The 20,563-nt window shown below is 39.8% G+C and overlaps 1 protein-coding gene across 1 annotated transcript in view; it reads left to right on the top strand.

The window, feature by feature from the left end:
- Positions 1 to 20,563, top strand: part of NYAP2 (neuronal tyrosine-phosphorylated phosphoinositide-3-kinase adaptor 2) — a 251,110-nt gene that overhangs the window by 170,204 nt on the left and 60,343 nt on the right. The window contains 1 exon segment of the mRNA XM_012802112.2: positions 15,835 to 16,044. Coding sequence (XP_012657566.2) covers positions 15,835 to 16,044 — 210 coding nt within the window.

The following is a 20,563-nucleotide window of genomic DNA, read 5'->3' as shown; positions in this document are numbered from 1 at the left end:
AAATATGGCTGAAAACTTTCCATAGTATGAAGCAGTGCTTTTGAAACTGGCTTTGTTTTACAAATAGGAGCTTCTAAAATTTACCAATACCAAGGTTCCACCCTCAAGGGTTCTAATTTAATTGTAGACCTGGTATGGATACTTTTTTAAAGCTCAGCAAGTGTTTCTCATACACAATCTGGAATAGGTACGTGTAATGTGGAATTTATTCTGATGCTAGACTTGAAGATTCTTGGGTATAAATGCTTCATTTACAGATAACCAACTTGAGGCTTAGAAGAGGGAAGTGATTAGCCCAAGGCCTCAGAGTTTATTAGGGCTAAATCAGAACTGGTACTCAGGGGCTCATAACCAAAAGACAACTCTGTACAATTGTGTGGCTGTACAGTGCTGTGTGGGTAGGACCCTCGGAATCACCGAGTCCGGAGGTATAAACTCCCTCTGCTTGGTTTTCAAATCGCTGGTATGAACTCATGCGCTACATTGTTAGTATCAGTTTTATATTCTCCAACAATATCTAGGCCATTTCTATAAAGAAAGTGGTAATAACCCATGCAAAGGAACTTCCATTTTGATCCATAAATGCCCAATAATAATTTCCAATGCATGTTAAATCAGTGTTAAGGACACATAAAAATGTTCTATATTACGGATCTTTCCGATCTATAAAATCTATTAACAGAGAGCTGCTTTGGCTTGTCCAGCCATTTTCTTCCTCTCCTGTTGTTCAAAGCATTATTCTGACATAAACTCTTTAAAAGACAATGAAAACAGAAATGGCAGAGAAACTGATGGATTTCTATTTTTTTCCCATAGAAGAAAAAGTTCATTGAAATTCCTTGTGTGCTATAGATAATTGGTCTACTTTCTCCCCCTTGGCCTTTGCACTGATACCTTTCTCTTATACAGCCAAATCCTCTTGAATATCTCAGAAAAGGGCAACTCAGATTGTAGCCATGGTCACTTTATTCTGTTCCTACCATTGTTACTTCTGCTGGGTTTGCCTTGTTTGTTCTGCATTTTGACTGCGTGTTTCTTATGCTGCATATTTTATATATAAAACCAGTCTTCTTATGTCCTAGGGCAGCGGTTCTCAACCCATGGGTTGCGACCCACAGGAACTGTATTAAAGGGCCATGGCATTGGGAAGGTTGAGAACCCCTGTCCTAGGGTAAGGTATCGTTAGTTAGAAGACCTCCTTAAAACAGGCTTGTTTTATACTTTTCAGAATGTTGGGTTCCAGTAGGAACCCAAGCGAACATGATTTCTGTAACATATTCAGGCCCACAGGAGTCCCTTTCTACTTTCCACTGAGTACATGATTTTCAATGTAAAACTTAACTATTGTAATATTTTGTTTTTCCTAGATTCTCAGATCCAGAAGGCATCCTAGGGATGATGCAGTCTAAATCCCTTGTTTGAGAGATGAGTAAATGCAGAAGGAGAGAAAGGAGGAAAATGTAGCCCGTGCCCCAGAGATGATGGGAGAACCATCACCAGGGGACAGATTTCCCATCACTTAAGTCCAGATATCTGTGTATCATGCCAGTGTCTATCCGGCACCAGCATGACAGGGGCAGGAGAGAGGAGAGGAAATCTGAAATGACATATGTTTCGGTCCTCGTGCCTCCTTTCTTCAAGAGTATCCTTTTTTAGGTTGTTAGCTATATGTTAATTTGCTGCCTGGTGTCCTACTTAAGAATGACTGTAGTGGAAGGAGGTCTCCTTATAAATTTTTCCATGTGATTTTGGAATTTGTCAAAAGATAAAGATAACGTACAACATCCAAAGTCAAAGTTTGTGTCTGACTCGGGGTATAAAGGTTTTAAAACCCTAAAATCCTATTTGTCCAATAATGTAGAATTCTGTTTTTTCCTTTTAAGACATATTTCTCTATCAAATGTGTGAAGAAACTGCATTTAGAGGAAGTGAGATGAGCTTCAGTACTGTCAGGTCTGAAATGGGAACGAGAGCCTAAAACACACCATTGCCATTCCAGGGGCCTCAGAGAACTGTAGGCATAAATATTTAATGTGGTAAATTATAGGCAGACATTTGCATTTTTATGCACTATTTTGATGTGAAAAGGGTTGTTGAACAATAAGGGCAGTTTCTGTAATTATGTTCCATTTTTTAATATGCAGAGAATTGACTCTGGGTTCAGAACAGTTATTTAATGAATTCTCAATATAACCTTGTCTGGTATTTATCTCACTAAATCTTGACATCACATTAAGACCAGACAATGATGTTGGTTAACAAAAACCGATCGTCTTTTCATCAAACAGTTGCTAAATTTTGAATTCCAAAGAAAATGATCTTCATCTGGTAGATAGTCACCAATTCACCTGCATTAGACGCAAACAATAAAAATGGTTTGTAAAAAGATCGACTGCTAAATATTTTATATTTCTGCATCTTTGCATCTAGGTCCGTGCCACACTTTGAAAAGGCTGTGTTAGAAGTTGGTGGCATTCTTCTGTTGAGGTGGTGACATGTGGATGTCAGTGGATTTTATGTGCCTAGTGAGAAATGGGACTGATAAGGCACCTGTGATCTCGGATAAGTCTCCTCAGGTCTTCCTTCTGGTCCCTCCCGCATCACCAATTCTGGGTGACTCTTCCTTTAATACTGACGGCATCATCGTATCCTGCTCCTGGAAAATAAATACGAACTCTGTCCTGTCACTCAAAACCCTCCTTAATTTGTTTCTTCTTTCCTATGTAAATGCAGGTTTCTTTCTTTCTAATATAAAGACTTCCTTTCAGAAACAGGCTGAACTTACAAGGGAGGCTGAACCATTGTTCCTCTCTACCCTGCTGTTGAAAGTATTTGCTGTGCAATTTTGTCAGGCTGGTTGTTTCTGGGTTTCAACTCATCTATTTCCTGTGTATCTGTGTCTTTGTTCACCAGACAGCGACTTTCTGGAAAGGAGGCTCTGACCTGGCTTTGCCTTCATTTGCATCATTCTTAGTGTTGGGTACAATACTATACACGTGGGTGAATGAGATGAGAGGTGGAGAATGGTACCCACAGTGTGGTCCTGTGTCCTAGTCCAAATCTCATCCTGGACTCTCTCCCAGCCTAGTTCCTGTCCTGACCTCTCCATGTGTCTTCCCTTGTCATTCTTTCTGTTACTGGGTCACTGTACTCACACTCACCAGAACTTCAGCTTCTAAGCTATGGCTTTTCCAGTCCACCCCGCAGACTGCTGGGCCTACTTCTTGTCACATGCTTGCTGGAAATACTTCAATAGCCTCCCTTTGCTTGGAGGATAAAGTGTGTATATCACCAATCCTACTAGATTGAACCTTTTAAAATCAGAGAACAACTGCTACATAATTTTAAATCTTTAAGTGTCCTTGAAAATCACAGGTATTGTTTATACTTGCAATACGAAGGAACACACTGAGGATGAGATGGGTCAGGAGAGCTGTCATCAACCCCGTCCCACATCCTGCTATTCATACTCTTCCTATGGGGCTCCACCTGACTTTTGTGAGAGCATCAACGCAGGCCCTGACTTCCCGTCCCACCTTTCTTGTCCACCTTCTTCCCTAGGCTGCTTCTTAGGACTGGAGGTGCACATAATATTCTCAGCATCAGTTCTTGGTAGGACAAAGTCAAGGAAATAAAGCAATCCAGGGCTTGGAACTCAAGGCCAGTAATGCAGGGAGGGCTTGGGTCTTGCCAACTTAGGGAGAGGTCTGGAAAGAAGGATGGAGGCTATGGATGGGCTCAGGCTCTTGGATTCATGGGGTCTTTGTTCCATGATGAGATGGGAATCAGAGCAGAAGTCTCCAAAGTATAGTAATACCCAGGGCAGAGGCTTTTGTGGCCCAGGTTTGAGTGGTACTGTCTTTATTTTAAAATGCCCCAAATGAAAGGTGTGCAATTCAATGATATTTAAATGTAAGTAGTATCAATGAAAAAAATGGGATTCCAGGGAAAGAATATGGTAAACTGGAGGTAATGCAGTGTTTGAAGTTAGACAATTTGGGAGCCATATCTGAGCCTTCAACAGGCAGGTGTTATGAGTAGGTTATGTATACTCATTGTGTCATGAGTTTCTTCATCAGTAAGATGAAAGTCACGTAGTTGCACAGTAAATTACTCAGCAAATACTGATGCTCCTCTATTCATTTCTTCAGTTTTCTTCTTACCCTAAGTAAAATTGAGAGAATGGTGGAATTAGATGAAGGTATCTCATATAGTTGATGTGAGTGTGCTTGATCTGCCATCACAGAACACTACATACACACTGGGTGGCTTAAACAGATAGTTATTTTCTCATGTTCTGGAGTCCAGTATCAAAGCAGGTTTTGACGTGGTCTCTCTTGAGGTTCCTTTCTCTGCTTGTTTGTAGATGTCCACCTTCTCGCTGCGTCCTTACCTGGCCTTTTCCCCCTGTGCATCTCTGGTATCTCTTCTTGTGAGCACACCAATCATATTGGCTTAAGCTCCACCCTTATACCATCAATTGACACTAATTCCTCTTTATCGGACCTGTCTCCAAATACAGTCACATTGGGGGTGGGGGTTAGTGCTTCAACACACGACTTTCAGGATGAGACGCAATTCTGTGTTTATAGCATTCCATAATAGTTAGGTGTAGTAAATAGAAGGAAACAGTCAAGATATAGAACCAAATTGGAAATTTATGTCATACACCTGATTTAATTTTTTTTCTCGAAAACTTTTACAATATAGAATGAGATGAATAGTTTACATTTCAGCCTCATCTGTGCCAGTAGCAAGTTGTCAGGAGGCTGCCACCCCAGGGGTTTCAAAGCCCATCCTGCATAACAGTAAATCCTTGGGGATTGTTCTTGCAATAGGGGAAAAAAATTACTCCAGCAGATAAGATCAAGGAACTCTAATATGATGATAATCAATTAAAGGGTTGAAAAAATGTTAGGAGAAAAAAACCTCCCTGTCTAACTTTGTTTAACCCAACATATTCAAATTGTTTAATTACAGAACCATTTTGTAGAGAATACCTATAGTTCATGAGTAGTTGTAGAGTATTTTTGCCACATATTATGGAATTTGCCTTTAGTTTATCTTAAAAGCTTAATCCATGGACTTGAAAGCAAGCTGGTTGGTTTGGGAGCAGAAAGGGAGAAGAGAAGAAATTTGGACTGGAAACAAATTCTGAGAACATGTAGATAGGAATGAAATATAGACTGAGGGAGATTACATTACCCCATTACGGAAAATATGGACTAAGCCACTAAAATCCTTAGTTTCCAGGCATTTCCCTTCCTGGCTCATATTAAGAACAAAGTAGTATTTATATGACTAGAGAAGTTCCTTCCCGAAAGTGCAACCAGAATGATCTATTACATTTAATTCTGCGTGTGTGTGTATGTGTCTGTGCACACGTGCTATCTATCCCCACATACAACATTAAGTGGCTTTTCTTTGCTCTCAGAATAGGCCGTGAAACTCTTTTCCGAAAAAGATCCTACATATCTTAACAGCTCTATGTCTTCACCTGCAGTTCATATCCTTTATCACTTCCTCTGTCCACACAGGTTTGCAGAATCTTTCCCTCTTGCTGTGTGTGTTAACATTAGTTCCTCTGCCTGCAAAACTCACCAAACCCATTTCTCAAAGCACTATTTAATCAAGAGTTCTTGACTTCCATACTAGAGAGAAATCCCCCTTTATACCTTTGCATAGCGTCTATCATCTCTCCTTGTAGCTCTTGTCAGAGCTCTAATCCTGCGTTAATTCCTGTAATTCTCTCCCTGCCTTAGATTAGGAGTCCTATTCAGGGAGAGGTCTTGGTGTTGTATTCTTAAAGGTAACGCTACGTGGCACGCAAAATGCCTAAACAGATGTAGCAACAGTATACACATTTTACTGACAATTGATCATAGTAAGAAAAAAAAATACATTTCTTTTTTCCCTTGTCTTTCTTAAAAAATTAAATCCAAAAAATATCTCAGAGGAAATTTCTAAAGCCAGTTTTAAAAATTCAAATTATTTTTCTGGCTTATATCAATGTTACTAGTAAATAGCTATGATTTAGATTACACAGTACTATGTGATATTACTGATCCAATATGTGCCTCATCTGAAAACCACTGGGAGCTTCCCTGTGACTGTGTATTGAAGTGTCTCAGGAGATGTGTTATTTATCTTATGTCTACTATATCATAGTTGCTATCTAGATTAGCGACTGATTTCTCCCCGGTCTTATCATATTAACTTTCCCATTTATATAATCTACACGTTTTTCTATAAAGAATATTTTGTTATTGTTGTTGTTTTTAATAAGATAAATAACCCTTCTTTAAAAAACCCAAACAAAAGAAAACAGAACAAAGCCTCCCTAGAAAGGCTGTTCAGAGACTTGAGTTCAAATCATAGAACCATTAACCACCCCTGATGGGCTTTGGGAAGGTCATGTAACCAAGAAGACCTCTGTTTTCCTTGGCGAGTATCTCATTTGGGCTCTGTAACAAAACACCATTAACTGGGTAGATTAAACAACAGCCCTATGGTATTTCTCATAGTTCTGGAGGCTGGGGACTCCAAAAATCTAGATGCCAGGAGACTCACATCCTCGTGAGGGTTTGCTCCCTGGCTGCAGAAATCCACCTTCTCTCTGTTATTTTTACATGGCAGGGAGAAGCAGCTCTGGTGTCTCCTCTTCTTATAAAGGAACTAATCCTAGCATGGGCTCCACCTGCCTGACCTCCTGTAAACCTGACTACCTCCCAGAAGCTCCTCTTTGGGTATTGCCCATTGCATGTAAGGCCATCACATTAGGGTATTGAGCTGCAGGATATAAATTGGGAACTCAGACATTCACTCTATAACAAGCAGCTTTCCTAAACAATGGAACCCTAGATTTTCCTTGATGAGTTTATTAACCAACAGGACCTTCAGTTTTCATTAATAGCAAAGCCTGGCAGGACTGTGTTACAATTAGAACCATCATTTATAGAGTCCAATGCAGCAGCTGACCCATGGCCTCTGTTTCTACCTGGTAGCTTAAATTGCAGTGCTACCGCTGTTGTTATAAGACATTGTGTAGAACTGGCACTGCTGACTTTCTGATAGTAACTAGGAAACGTTAATTTTACGGACAGAGAAAAGCTTTGAGAGTATCTCCTCTACTTTTAAAACCACCTCTATTTACATCAAGTCTCCTAATCGGGTGCCAGGGAAAAAAGCTGGATTCGGGGACTTTTGCCAATGTTTCTCAGCAAATCATTAATATATTTAAGAGCTCACTCTGAAAATTTATTTTTCAGTTTACTGTGATTTGATTAAGGGAGGCTGATAGAAAGGGGGATTAAATTATAGTCACCTTGAAGAATGTAAATCACTCTGAAATGTAAGACCAAGATATGTTTTAAAATAGAACTAGAGATATTATTGAATCCTTGTGAACTATTTTGCTTTTATTCTTGAACTTTGGTATCATAGAGGCATACAATTTTAGTCTTAGGAGGATCCTTAGAAATAATTTGTTTCAGATCTCTGATTTTATCTGAGAAAACCAAGCCTCAGTAAGGGCTGTTTCCTCAAGTCCCCAGAGGTTTTAATGAACTTAGCTGAGCATGTACTGTGGATCATCTGAATTCCGTTCTAGAATGTTTTACACATGGATTGTATTTCTGGGAAAATAATTTACTTTTTCCTAGATATATCTAATTTATAGCTAAATTATTTTATGTTATAATGTTAATATTTTATTCATGAACATTTTTAAAAGAATCTATTTTTTAAATTATTTCTGAGGTGGGGCATGGTGGCTCATGCTTATAATCCAAGCACTTTGGGAGGAGGTCCAGGCAAGAGGATCATCTGAGTTCAGGCATTTCAGGCTGCAGTGTGCAACGACTGTGTCACTACATACCAGCATGGGTGACAGAGGAGACGCTATCTCTAAAATGTAAGATTAAATTCAAATAATATAAATTAGTATCCTTAGGTTTCTGGGTTAACATTTTATATGAAAATTTATATGGAAAAATAATTGAGCAGCACTGTCTATTAATATAAATAAAATACATAAGCAGTTTGACTGAACGATCATCTAGAAGTTCAACTATTTGTATATTCAGCACAAATTTCCTGAGGCCATAGAAATATGTTTAAAATATTTGTCAAATAGTGCTCCATAAGGAACATCAGTTTTAAAAAGGAATGTTATTAAAGCTGGACCCAAGAGAAAAGGATACCATGTTGGATTATTACACTATATTTGGCAGCCTAACTGGTTTCTTTGCCTCTTAATTTTTCAGTCAGTATGCCAGTAAAAAATATTTTCTTCATTAGAAACTCAAAGATCTTATGTTTAGACTATATTTTACAGAAGACAAAAAATAATATCTGTCAAAATATGCATTAGGAGTTGGGCTAAAGCTTAGTAGTAGATGAATTTATAATTAGAATTAAGAGTTACAGCTATAGAATAGTCCAGCTGAGAAAGCAAACAATTTCAAAGCCTCAGTGGCTTATCAGTCACATACCAAGGGTGGCGGGGCGGGGGGTGGTGGGGGACGTTAGGAACTCACCCCACAGAAACAGTTTCTGCACAACTGATCAAGCTGCACAACCAAGCCCGCAAAACCAAACTGTCAACGAGGTAAGTCCCTGGCGCCTCCCTCCGTTGGTATGAGGCCTTAATGTAATATGACATATCTCTGGGTTACATTACAGGCCCAAATTTTTGTCACCAGCAAGTCAGTTAGTGGCTTGAGTGAACAAGTGTTGAAAAGTTTCCCTTTAGTAGCTCTGCCAGCTTCTAGGACCCAAAACACTGAGTAGGCCAGAGGAAGACGGTTTTATGGGGTGCGTGATGAGCAGATCAGGAAATATAAGCAGTATACGTGTCTCCCACCCACCTTCTAATGACCGGATGACTCAGTTGTGTGGTTCTCTCTAACTACAAAGATAGCTCAGATGTCTGGTTTAACTAGATGGATGCTCAGGGGGTAAGAGCATAAGAATTTGGTTACCTTGTGGCTAGTCTCTGCCCACAGGTCCTCTGGTTTTTGCCGTACAAACATAAATGTATAGATTGTGCTCAGAGAACTGAGCAATTCTCTCTCTCTCTCCTGCAATAGTAGAATCTCTTGAAGAAGGTGTTACTAAAATATATCAACACCTAAGCTCTGCCTGATGACTTCAGTAAAGGTTTTTAAACAGGAATAATTTGATGGCAAATTCAATCCTCACTTACCTTTATAAAAATATGAATGATTAAATCATTTGAATGTTTGGTGGAGAGCTTTTAAAAGCCAGACATGTTCTTTAAAAATTCCACTTATTAGTCCACCCTATGAAAAAATGTTTATGAAAAAGTACTGTTGAAACAGTACTTTTTATTTCATGAAAAAAATAACCATGAAAAAGTACTGTTGGCTCTAAGTCAGCGGGTGAGTCCTCCTGCGTTCTGGGGAGAAGTGCATGTAGCCTGTTCCCTGGGAAACCTGCTTCCTTCTCAGGTCTTTGCTAATTGCTATTTGCGTGACCTTGGGAAAGTCGTGTAAAGGCTCTGAGCTGTTTTCACACTAGTAAAATGATTAGGATTCTTAACATAATCCATTTACGTTAATGTGCTTCCTCCACTTGTGAACCAAGGTTCCACACTGTATTATGCCTTCTTAACACAAACCTGGACTTTCTCTCTGATTTTATTTAAAACCATGAACTCCCCAGATGACTGAACTTTTGTTCTTTCTCTCTGTGTGTATTTGATGAGAAGGCATCCCTTACATGTAGACATTGACATAACTGACTCCAAGTAACAGAGTTCACATAGGAGAGAGGAAATAATAGAAAAATAAAAATAAATTGCCTCTATTCCTCCATGCCCTTTCATTGTGGAGACATGGGAGCCTTTGCCCTCTTTTCCTTGGAGACTTAGAGGCTGGAGTGATAGAAGCAGCTTGCCTGGACATGTAGGGAAACTGTCTTTGTCTGTCTGGCTTTACTCAGCTCCAGACATCACAATTTTAAAAGACACCATGACATGAAATTAGAGTTCAGGTCAGGTGACCAGGAGAGTGAGAGTTCCAAACTCGCTTTCTGAAGGTATAACCACAGGAATCAGGCTACATCACACTGGATTCTAGAGGTATTTATTTAAAAGCAAAAATGATTAGTTCCAAGTTATTCCAGAACAAACAGCAAATAATGGTATAGGGAGAGGAGAACCGACTTGAGTTCTGTGTAAGAGCTTTCTAGGAATTACAGACATTTAATATTGAGCCAAGGTTTCCTGGGAGGTAGGAGCTAGGCCCTCCCTGGTGCTGCTCTTCCAGAGCCAGGACAACCATGTCAGCTATCAAACATGCACACACACCCCTGGTTTTCAGGAAGCTGTTGCAATTGGTGATTTCCAAGGGCTTTTTTAGTTCTAAATTTGATTACTGAATCTAACACTCGTCTGATAACGCAATTTAGCACTTCCAATGTATTATCTTTTTTGTTTAGTTAATCTGCCTTGATCACTTTTTATTGTTAAAGCAGTTGGAATAGCAGGCAGTGACTTTGATCTTGCTGTTTACACCAGTAAGAGGCAACCACTCAGAAGCATCCTTTACATCCACAGGAAACTCAAATGCTTATCGGCAGCGTGAGCTCTGGTCTCTGTATTTCCAGGCACACGTACAGTTCATACTTTGTAACCAGTAAATTCCTATGTTAGGTTATGACATTTCAAGAGTAACAGCAATAACAGAGAGATGTAAAGGATGCTGGGGAACAAGAATGGGGCAGCGTGGGAAGAGGGGGCCAGAGGTGCAGAAAACACCGTGCTGGTGGTGGGCCCATGAAGCGCCCCAACTTCAGCATTATACAAGGTTATCTACCAAATTTAAGAAAAGAAAATTTTGTACTCTCATAATATTTTGAAATAAAGAATTAGAAAAAAAAGAATAACAGGAGTCACAAACCACAAATACAAATGCTTTTTATCTGAATCATCTGAATCATCTACATATTCCTATAAGTTTATGTTATTAAAATCAAGTTCATTTTCAACAAACTTTAGAAAATCATTGACATATATGGATGTGGATAAATGTGCCCTTATTCCTCTGGATAGATTTCTTTGAGCTTTCAATATGTTGTAGATTATAATAGTCTAATTGCCCTCTTTCAGTGAATCTCTTTTCAGCAGTTATTTTGAAGATTTCTATATTTATTTTATTTAGAAAGCACATTTGGTTAGTAAGTAGTTCTGGAATATATATATACACACATATATATGTGCAAATAGATTTATTCCCAAATAAAATGTTCAAGAGTACATTTATTATTTTCTAGATTTTCCAGCTTTGTCTTCTATTTAGGAGGCAGACCTTAGTGTACATAGGTATGAGTCTGAATCGTATAATTTCTTTATTCCTTTTGTTCAAGTTTCTCTAAATATACCTGCCAAAATTCACTGAAGACTAACCTCTGGGACTAGAAAACAAAAGAAAAAGAAAAGAAAAAAAATTCCTTTTTCTTTCCAAAGCTCTATTGGGCTTTTATTTAGTTGAGGCTTGAGACCTAGTGACACTCCTCTGATACGTACATAGCAGGAGTAATTTGAATGAGAACAAAGACACAGGAATATTGGTGGAGGTGTCTTAACACATAGCTCAGCTTTTCATATTTAAAACATTGTCTGAACCTGCAAGAACAATATTGGACCCAATGTCAAGTTTGAGCATTTTTCCCCCATTGTTTAGTTCGGATTCCAGCAGGAGAGGATTTTGTATGAGTGTGTGACAAGTAAGAAAAAAAAATAAGAAAACTAATAACTGCTCAATGACGGTAATGGAGGAAAGTACAGAAGTAGATAATAAGGCGAGCACCCCGATGGTTGGCTTAAAATGGGGAAGAGAAGGTGGGGTGAAACAGATGGGTCATTAGGCTTGGAGACTGTGTGACATTTGGAAGCAAGAGTAACATTTTCTTTGAAACTGTGAATAAACAGCTTGGGAATAGTCTATGATGTTCTTTTCTGATACTGGTTTTATTCCATTTGTCTCAGGGCCCTAAAAAGCAAGTGTTGATTAAATTGTCTTGCTCTAATTACTATGCTGGAATGTATTACCTTTAAAATATTTTGACTTCTTATACTTGATTTCAGTATAACTGCAACTTACGCTTATATGCAGGCCCATTTAAAGACCTGAAATCTCTCTGGGATTGCTGCTATGTGACTACCCTTCTGGTTTAAGTTAACATCGTGGAATGTTATTCGTGACATGTGTTTACCCAATTGCCTCACATCATAGAGCTAGAAGAGACTATACCAATGTGAAAAAAGTGAAGATAAAACAAATGAGAAGAGGCAAAGGCCATTTAATTTGAGCTTGCATTTGGCAGAGACTCAGGCAGACAGAGTGGAAAAGCTTTACAGTGGAAAATGGTTGTAGATTAAATTTGGCCTAAAGCTGACTCGGTATATAGCAAACTGTAACCTAATTCAATATATAAACAAACTGCAACCTAATGTAAGTGTCTACTGAGTCTTGACCAATCACAACAGCTGAGAACATGACCAAATAAGGCAAAGGCTACATCCTAACACATCAAGATGCGGTAGAACCTCCATAATTGACTACATCCCTATGTTGGCCACCTCCTTAAGTTGATCTATTTTTCATAGACTGGGCATGCACCACAGGTGTCTATCCATACAGCAGGCCTGGCTCCTTATGTTGACCACCTCTGTACATTGACCAGTTGGTTACAGCCCCCTGGTCAACTTACAGATGTTCTACTGTACTTATGCATGTCATTTCATTTTTACTTCTACCTGTAAATACTGTTTGCCCACATTGCTTTGTGGAACTCTCTCATCCTTTATTCGTTGAGGCTGTTGTTTAATTCATGAATTGTTTCTTTACTCAAATAAACTCTGCTAAGTTGAATTTCTCTAAAGTAATCTTTTAACAAAAATATTGACTTGAGGCTATTGCTTAGGAAAGCTGTAAGCAGGCTAACTAGAAGTGGGGTGTCCTTTGTGACTGGGCAAAAGTGTATTTTCACCTTCTCCAGGTGATCCTGTGTTGGAATCTGTAGCAAAACCCGGGGAAGTGGCAAGTTATTGGTCAAGTCTTGACTGTGGCCAGTTGATACATGGCCCATTGTCTGGCTTTGGATTAGTTACTAGAGAGAGTAACCTGACTTCTTATAATTCTAATTGGGATATAAGTAGGTTGGCTTTCTGCCCTGGTACGGTAGTAATGGGTTCATTTTCCATTTGTGTTCTCAGACTCCTTGTGATTACCTAGGCTATACTTAGAAATAAATTCATGAAGAGCAGATGGCTGTCCTTTATTTAATGAATACTACTTTTTATTACTTTGTCTTTTGTTTTAGTTTTCAAAATAATTTGAAATGTAGAGTATTATTAGAGTATTCAAATAAAATCAAGGAATTTAAGTAGGGCTGATGTTTTCTCCAAGTTTAGGTAATGAAGAGAAATCAAATGCTCATCATGTGGGTCACCAGCTAGAGCTCCAGAGCCAGAGCCTCTGGGATTCCTGATCCAGGCTGTGCAATATTTTACAAACTATTCTATCTCTGCCCCATAGATTCAGATGGTAGGGAACCAAACTGTGATATTTGTATTATTACACTGCTGAATGTTGTTGAGTATTTTAATCAAAATGGAAAGAAGATAAAAATACAGATTGTTTGAATCATTTATGTGATTTTTTTATGAGTTTTTCTCAAAAATGTTTTATTTGAATTAAGCTTTTAACCTGGTGAATTTTTCAACTTGGAATTGGTAAATAATCAGATTTTTGAAAATACTGTCGGTGCCATGCCGCTTGACTCTCTTGTTCTATTAGGAATGTTGTATTTCCTACACAAATCAGAAAGGGGTCTTAGAAGTTTGGAAAACTAGTAAATAAGTAAATAAATAAAATTACATTCTTATTGAGCAATATGCTAGGTGGTCAAGGCAGCAGATTCAGAAAATGAATGCAACAAAACCTGAAATTCAGTGTCTGCCCTCAGAGAACACACAACCTTTTGGTGAGAGCAGATACGGAGAAATATAAGACAGTGTTGTACAGAGATGACCATAACCCAGCAGGAGTGGTGATTCGGGGGGACACAGCTTTAGAGGATACTTAAATTGAGTAAGGAGGTCTGAGTAGAGTTAGCTAAGCAAAGATAATACACAAGGCTATTCAAAGCAGAGGAGGTAGTAGCTATAGAAATAGCATTGTATTGTTAGGGGTGGAGCTGGGAGGGAGCAGCTCGGCCAGCTTTGTGGTGTTCCTTGAATATAAAGTTCAGGAGGGAGTGACAGAGTTCGAGAAGGGAAGATCAAGATAGTGGAGACTTGCAGGTCATGTTAGGGGTAGGAAGCTTAGACATCATTCTGCAGGTAACAGGAGGCCTCTGGGAGGATCTGAATCAGAGGTACGTGATGATCATATTTACATTGTAAACAGATCATTTTGGCAGTACAAGGTGTTTAACTTTGGGAGTCAAGGACAGAGATCCAGACAATTTATAATAATTCAAGGGAGATGATTAGAACTGGAACCAGAGCAGTTAAGGTAAATGTGATACAGAGTATGAGAGATGAGAGAGCAAGATACTGAGAAATAAAATCTGCAGAGTCTTCTGTCTGTTGGAGAAGCAGTTTTGGAGAGTAGCAGTTTTTGGGGAGCAGGATATTTGGGGAGTAGCAGTTATTGAAAGGGAGGGGCAAGCTTCTAGCTTGCAGAGTTTGGCTGACAAGGAAGAACTAGTAGTTTAGCAAAAAGTGTTATCAGTTCGGTAGATAAAATGTTAAATTTGTGTTACAGATGAATCTAAAGATAAGAAGAATGGCCCGGGCATCTGAGGGATAAAATATTTAGAAATTACTGGCAATCGGACGATTGCTGGCTGAATCTTGAAGGATAGAGTCACAGGACAGAGCATAGTGAATGAGAAAGCAGCGGCTAAGCCAGGGCTGTGGAGACAACCAGTGCAGGATACATGGGAGAGGAAAGAGTGCAAGGGACAGAAAAGGTGCTAAACAGAGAACCCAGCCCAGGAAGGCGCCACCGTGAAGCCAGCCGGGAGAATCAAAGATGCAAATAAGTAATCAGAGAGTTGTCAAGTGGCTGAGAAAAGTCTTCTCATTTCACCAGCTAAAAGGCACTGGTGATCTGAGCAAAAGCAGCTGGAGCTAAGTGGTGTGGCTGAAAGCATGTCACAGCAGGCGGTGAAGTGAAAAAGATGGGGAAGTAACAGAGTGAGTGTGAAGTGTTCTGTTAGACGTCTCCTTGAAGATGAACATAAGGGAAGAGTTCCTGAAGAACACTCAGGTTTCCTTGAGGTACTCTTTTTCCAAAGAGAAAACTATTGCCTAGCAATATTAAGCTACACACCTAAGGAAGGAGGCCTAGTGGAATCTATGTCCTTTTTTTTTTTTTTTTTGAGACAGAATCTCACTATGTCACCCTCAGTAGAGTGCTATGGCATCATAGCTCACAGCAAACTCAAACTCTTGGGCTTAAGCCATTCTCCTGCCTCAGCCTTCTGCGTAGCTGGGACTATAGGCACCCACCACAATGCCCTGCTATTTTTTGGTTGCAGTTGTCATTGATGTTTAGCAGGCCCAGGCCAGGCTTGAACTCACCACCTTCGGTGTACGTGGCTGGAGCCCTACTCATTGAGCTATGGGCACTGAGGCCTATGTCCTTTTTCATATTTAAATTCTGTAGTGCCCAACATAAACCTATGTTTCCAATAGGATACTGAAAGAGTGTTTTAGAAAATCACACTTTAATTTTTAAAAATCATTTGGGATGATCTTGACCTTTTTTTTAATGGAATGTCATTTTGGTTAATACACAGAATCCACAGAGGAGCTGAAAGTCCGAAGCCACAGCACGGAGCCATTACCAAAGTTGGACAACAAGGAGAGAGGCCACCATGGGGCGTCTTCCTCCAGAGAGCCTGTCAAAGCTCAGGAATGGGATGGAACACCAGGTCCACCTGTGGTCACCAGCAGAATGGGGAGGTGCTCGGTGAGCCCTACCTTGTTGGCAGGAAACCACAGTTCAGGTAAGAAGGCTTATGATCATCCCCATAGAAATTCCTCCTATCTCCAGAAACTCCTCTCAGGCTATTATCACGTGGGGATATCTGTCTCCTCTCAGAGAAATGACAGAAACAGTCCTTCACATAGACTACGCAAAGAAATGAAATAGTATATTGTACGACCATAGGGTACAACCATTCACAGAGATCATAGGAGAGTAAATGGTGCTTTGAGGAGCCGTGTAAGACAGCAGCCCTGACGATTTGAATAGTTCTGTACTAAATTTCTTCCATAGCATCCAGGGGCCTCATCTAATGCAGTTTTAATTCATGACGTTTGGGCGAGTTAGAGTTAATACCTCTTTTGATTTAAAATAATTAAGAAAATAGTTAAAAATTAACATTGAAGACAAAAATATGACCAAGGTAATCTGAAGGCAGTTGAGAGAGCAGAAATCATGAGGCTGGGAAAGCAGAACTTGGAAGCTGAAGACACTGGTTATGGGGCATGGTGCTGTGTTTCCAAAACTGCATCAGAAGAGATAAAAATGTTAATCTAATACACCTTTAAATTTCACAAGTTAAAATTAAAGTCTGTAATTCAATTTTGAATAGTTAATAGATAACTATCATTAAATATCAGGGGTTTTTTTGTTTTTTGTTTTTTTTTAAAGTAGCATATGTTTGCTTTGGACTGATTAATCCACATGCTGGACTCAGAGTACTATCAATGGAAATAAACGGCAAATAATCAAGAAGCCTCCTGTGGTTTTCAGGTTTCTATTTCTTAAGAGTGTTAGAGCTCTGAAGAAAAGACCGATCCTTTAATGTTCTTTTTAACTCTGATACTCTTCTTAGAAAGCAATTTACATGAATTTAGCCTGTGGTCTTTTCAACAGTCATGTACAAGTGAAAATTGGAGCAGGATGTCTGATCACTGCCCTTGGTGAGGGATATTCCTGGAACAGTCCCCAGGCGGGGCAGAGCAATAGCTTTCCCAGACGTCAGACATAACTTAAGGCTCTGGTGGTGGACCGGTAGAAGGTAGCATGTTCAGATCAAGTTTAAAGGGTGAGTTGAAATCTAGCAGAAAGAACATTATGTGAATTTAGCAGAAATTTTAAAATATATTTTTGGTAACAAAGTATAAATTGCTATAGGTGTATGGGAAAAAATATATATGGATTTTGTCAAAAAATAAAAGAAACAGAGATTAAATAGGTTTGTGGGTGTGGGTGTGTGTTGGAGGTGGGGGGCACTCATCCTCCAAAAGTTGACATGACTATTCAGTTGGGGCTTATGATTAATTTGGGGTCTTCTTTGTAATTTTTAAAGAATTACGTAAGTTTATACCAGTTCTTTCTAAATTATGTGAACAATATACGCTCCTATTGTGACCAAAGTTGCATTTTATGAAAGCCAGAAGTATTACATAAGTGCCTATTTTGTAAAAGCCACAGTTCTAGGAACTGAGAGTATAAGGATGGATAAGCATTACATCTCATCCCTTGCAATGAGATGCTCAAAGTCTAGTGCAAGACAGACAAATAGGTAATTGCAATACAAGGTGTGTTGCAGTCAGGCTTTTCCAGAGAAACACAACCAATGGGATATTCATAGATATGTAGAAAGAAATTTGTCATGAGGGGTGAGTGTCCATAAATATGGAGGCTTAGTTATTTCATGATCTGCCATATGCAAATTGGAGACCCTGAAAAGCCAGTTTCATAGTTCTAGTCCAAGCTCAAAGGCCAAGAGCCAGGGGAGTCAATGGCATAAGTCCCAGTCTAAGTCTAAAGGGTCCAAGAACCACCAGCGAGCTGATGTGCAGGTGCAGGAGAAGGTGGATGTCCCAGCCTAAGAGGAGAGAGCAAATTGGTTCTTTCTCTTCCTTTTTGTCCCATTCAAGCCTTCTTTGAATTGGATGATGCCCACTCACAATAGTGAGAGTGATTTTCTTTACCTGCTCAGTCTGCTAATTTAAATACCAGTGTCTTCCAGGAACACCTTCCCAGACACACCCAGAAATAATGGTTCACCAGCTGTCTGGGTATCCCTGAAGCCAGTCAAGTTGATGCATAAAATCACATGTGTTATGTAAAAATAAAATGGGAAACAGAAGATGTCCTCGTTTATTTTGTGGCGCTATAGCAGAGTACCTGAGGCTGGGTACTTTATAAAGAAAAGAGGATTGTTTAGCTCACAGCTCTACAGGTTGGGAAGTTCAAGAAGCATAGCAGTGTCATCTGCTCACTATGATGTGAGAGCATTTGAGCTGGGTCAAAACTTGGTGCAAGGTCAGGGGGAAAGCAGACGCATGTGAGAGGGATATCCTGACTTTATGAAACCCACTCACACTACTCTTTCCAGAACAGCACCTGGCCATTCACGAGGGATCCCCAGGGATGTCATCAGTGACCCAGGAACTTTTGGTTCTGCCAACTCTGCTGTTCTGCTACTTCTCATAATTGTTTCATGATCAGGAGGTGCCTACACAGTTCTGGGCATTGTGACTCCCTTGATCTCATTGGTCAGAAATGGACCACATGTTCTTTGGGCCAATCACGGAGTGAAGGACCATGGGATTTGTATGGAATTTTAGAGCCTCTCTTTCCCTTAATTCGGGGGGGGGGGCCCTGAAACCCATTGGGAAATGAAATTGACACTCTATTAGCAGAGATAAGAGGGCGGTGATGTTGCATAAACATAGGACAGCATCTGCTACACCAGGGTTAGACTTTAAAGATTAAGTTTTTTTCATCATTCTTTTAAAGATAGGGATAATGTGATTCTGTTTGCAACTTGGAAAATCCAGTGATAACTCCAGGACTTAAAGGTTGGGTGACTGAAGGATCGTTCACTGAAACCAACATGGTGAATCTGAGGTGGATAGCAAGGAAACGTCGGAATTAAATTTTGACTGTGTTAAGTTGGAAGTCCTCTGGGCCATCAAACCGAGGAGCCAGTAGATGGCTGGAATCACAGGTCTGGAATTAAAGAGATTTAGTGGGATTTGAGCATAGCACTGAGACATTTGGAGTGGAGAGTGAGATGAAGAGAAAACTGAGATGGGACCCCAAATGCTTCAAAAGCACGGGCACAAGAAGAATCACTGAGACACACAGAAATGAAGCCATTAGACAATCCCTGGTTAAACTTTTATTGAACATTCAGCTGCTGCTACACACTCGTAAACATACATCTTAACGGTGTATTTGACATGAATCTTTTAATAAATTTAAAGCATAAACAGAATTTCTACTGTACTTTCATTTTCTTGTGCTTCAAAATCTTGAACTATCTCTTCTGGTTTATAGCATCTCAAATCTGCTCTCCTGGAGCCCTTCAGCTCTGTGTATAGAGCAGGAAATTGTCCACTGAGCAGAAGAAATGACACGAGTACTTTTAGTCCTTCCTACTCTTTATCTTGGATCATGAAGGAAGTAGACAAGCATGGAAGGAGAAAAGATTAGTGTCAAATTTTCAAAAATGACATTATTCATCCAAAGTAAAATTAAACGCCAACAGCAGAGGCAAATGTCCAGTCTCAATCATAATGTCAGGTGAAGCCAGAGTTTCCTATGTGAAAGTTAAACTCAAATGAGCTTTGCTTTCTCTTACACCCTTTGGTCTACTTTTGAGGAATACAAAAGGAGAAAAGGAAAAAAAAAATGTTGTGTTGTTAGCTTTTATTTTTCTGAAGAGATTGAACCTCAAATATGCCATTTTTGAACTAGACAACGTCAGAGTTCCTCTAGCAAAAGTGCATAGCAAGGTGTCTGAGGTTCACTCACCTTCTTCAATTGTAACAAACCGTGCACTCACTACTTGATGAATGTTTATCGGCGACGTGGTCTTGGTCCAGATAGGCAAGCAGCTGTGTGGGGGAGGAATTGTGGACTTGCTGCTTTGGAACAGAAGACAAGGAGTCAGGTTGAACTGCTTTCCTTCTCTTTACTGTTCCTCATCGTTGCATCCCTGCAGCTGGGCCTCGGAACTGCTAACCCCCTACCAGAAACAGGGGAACCGTAATCTGTCACCCGCCTTTCTAAACAACAAAGATAACCTCCACACCTAACCCTGAGAGGAAAGAGGATTCTACCTGTGGTCTCCTCTCTCCCTCGGTCAACTTTCTGGCTCTGGTCCCCCACGCCCCCGTCTCTCTCTGTCTGTCTCTATCTGTTTCTGACTCTGAGTCTCTCTCCCTCTCTCTCTGTCTCTCTCTGCCTCCACCCCAGCACACACAGAGCCTGGTACATATAAACTTCTGCCAGTCACAGACTGTCGCATTACCGAAAGTAGTTTAGCCACTTGAAATGGCTGTTCTTAGCAGCTCTTCTGAGGAATGGAGGAATTGCTGAAGTAAAGTGAAAGTGTCAGGAGATCTCAATTCTAATTAACATTGCCACTGCTTGTTGCCGTACTTTATTAAAGTCACTGTTGTTTAGTAAATCAGAGGCTCCCCCGAGGGCGATTCTTAAAGGCAGGGGAGAACTGGGACCCAAATGCTTGTGAAAATAATGGGAAAAAGTGGGGGAAATTA

This window comes from Otolemur garnettii, unplaced genomic scaffold, assembly GCF_000181295.1.
Source record: "Otolemur garnettii isolate 467f Iridium unplaced genomic scaffold, OtoGar3 scaffold00013, whole genome shotgun sequence".
NCBI classification, from domain to species: domain Eukaryota; kingdom Metazoa; phylum Chordata; class Mammalia; order Primates; family Galagidae; genus Otolemur; species Otolemur garnettii.
This window is presented reverse-complemented; position numbering and strand designations above follow the sequence as displayed.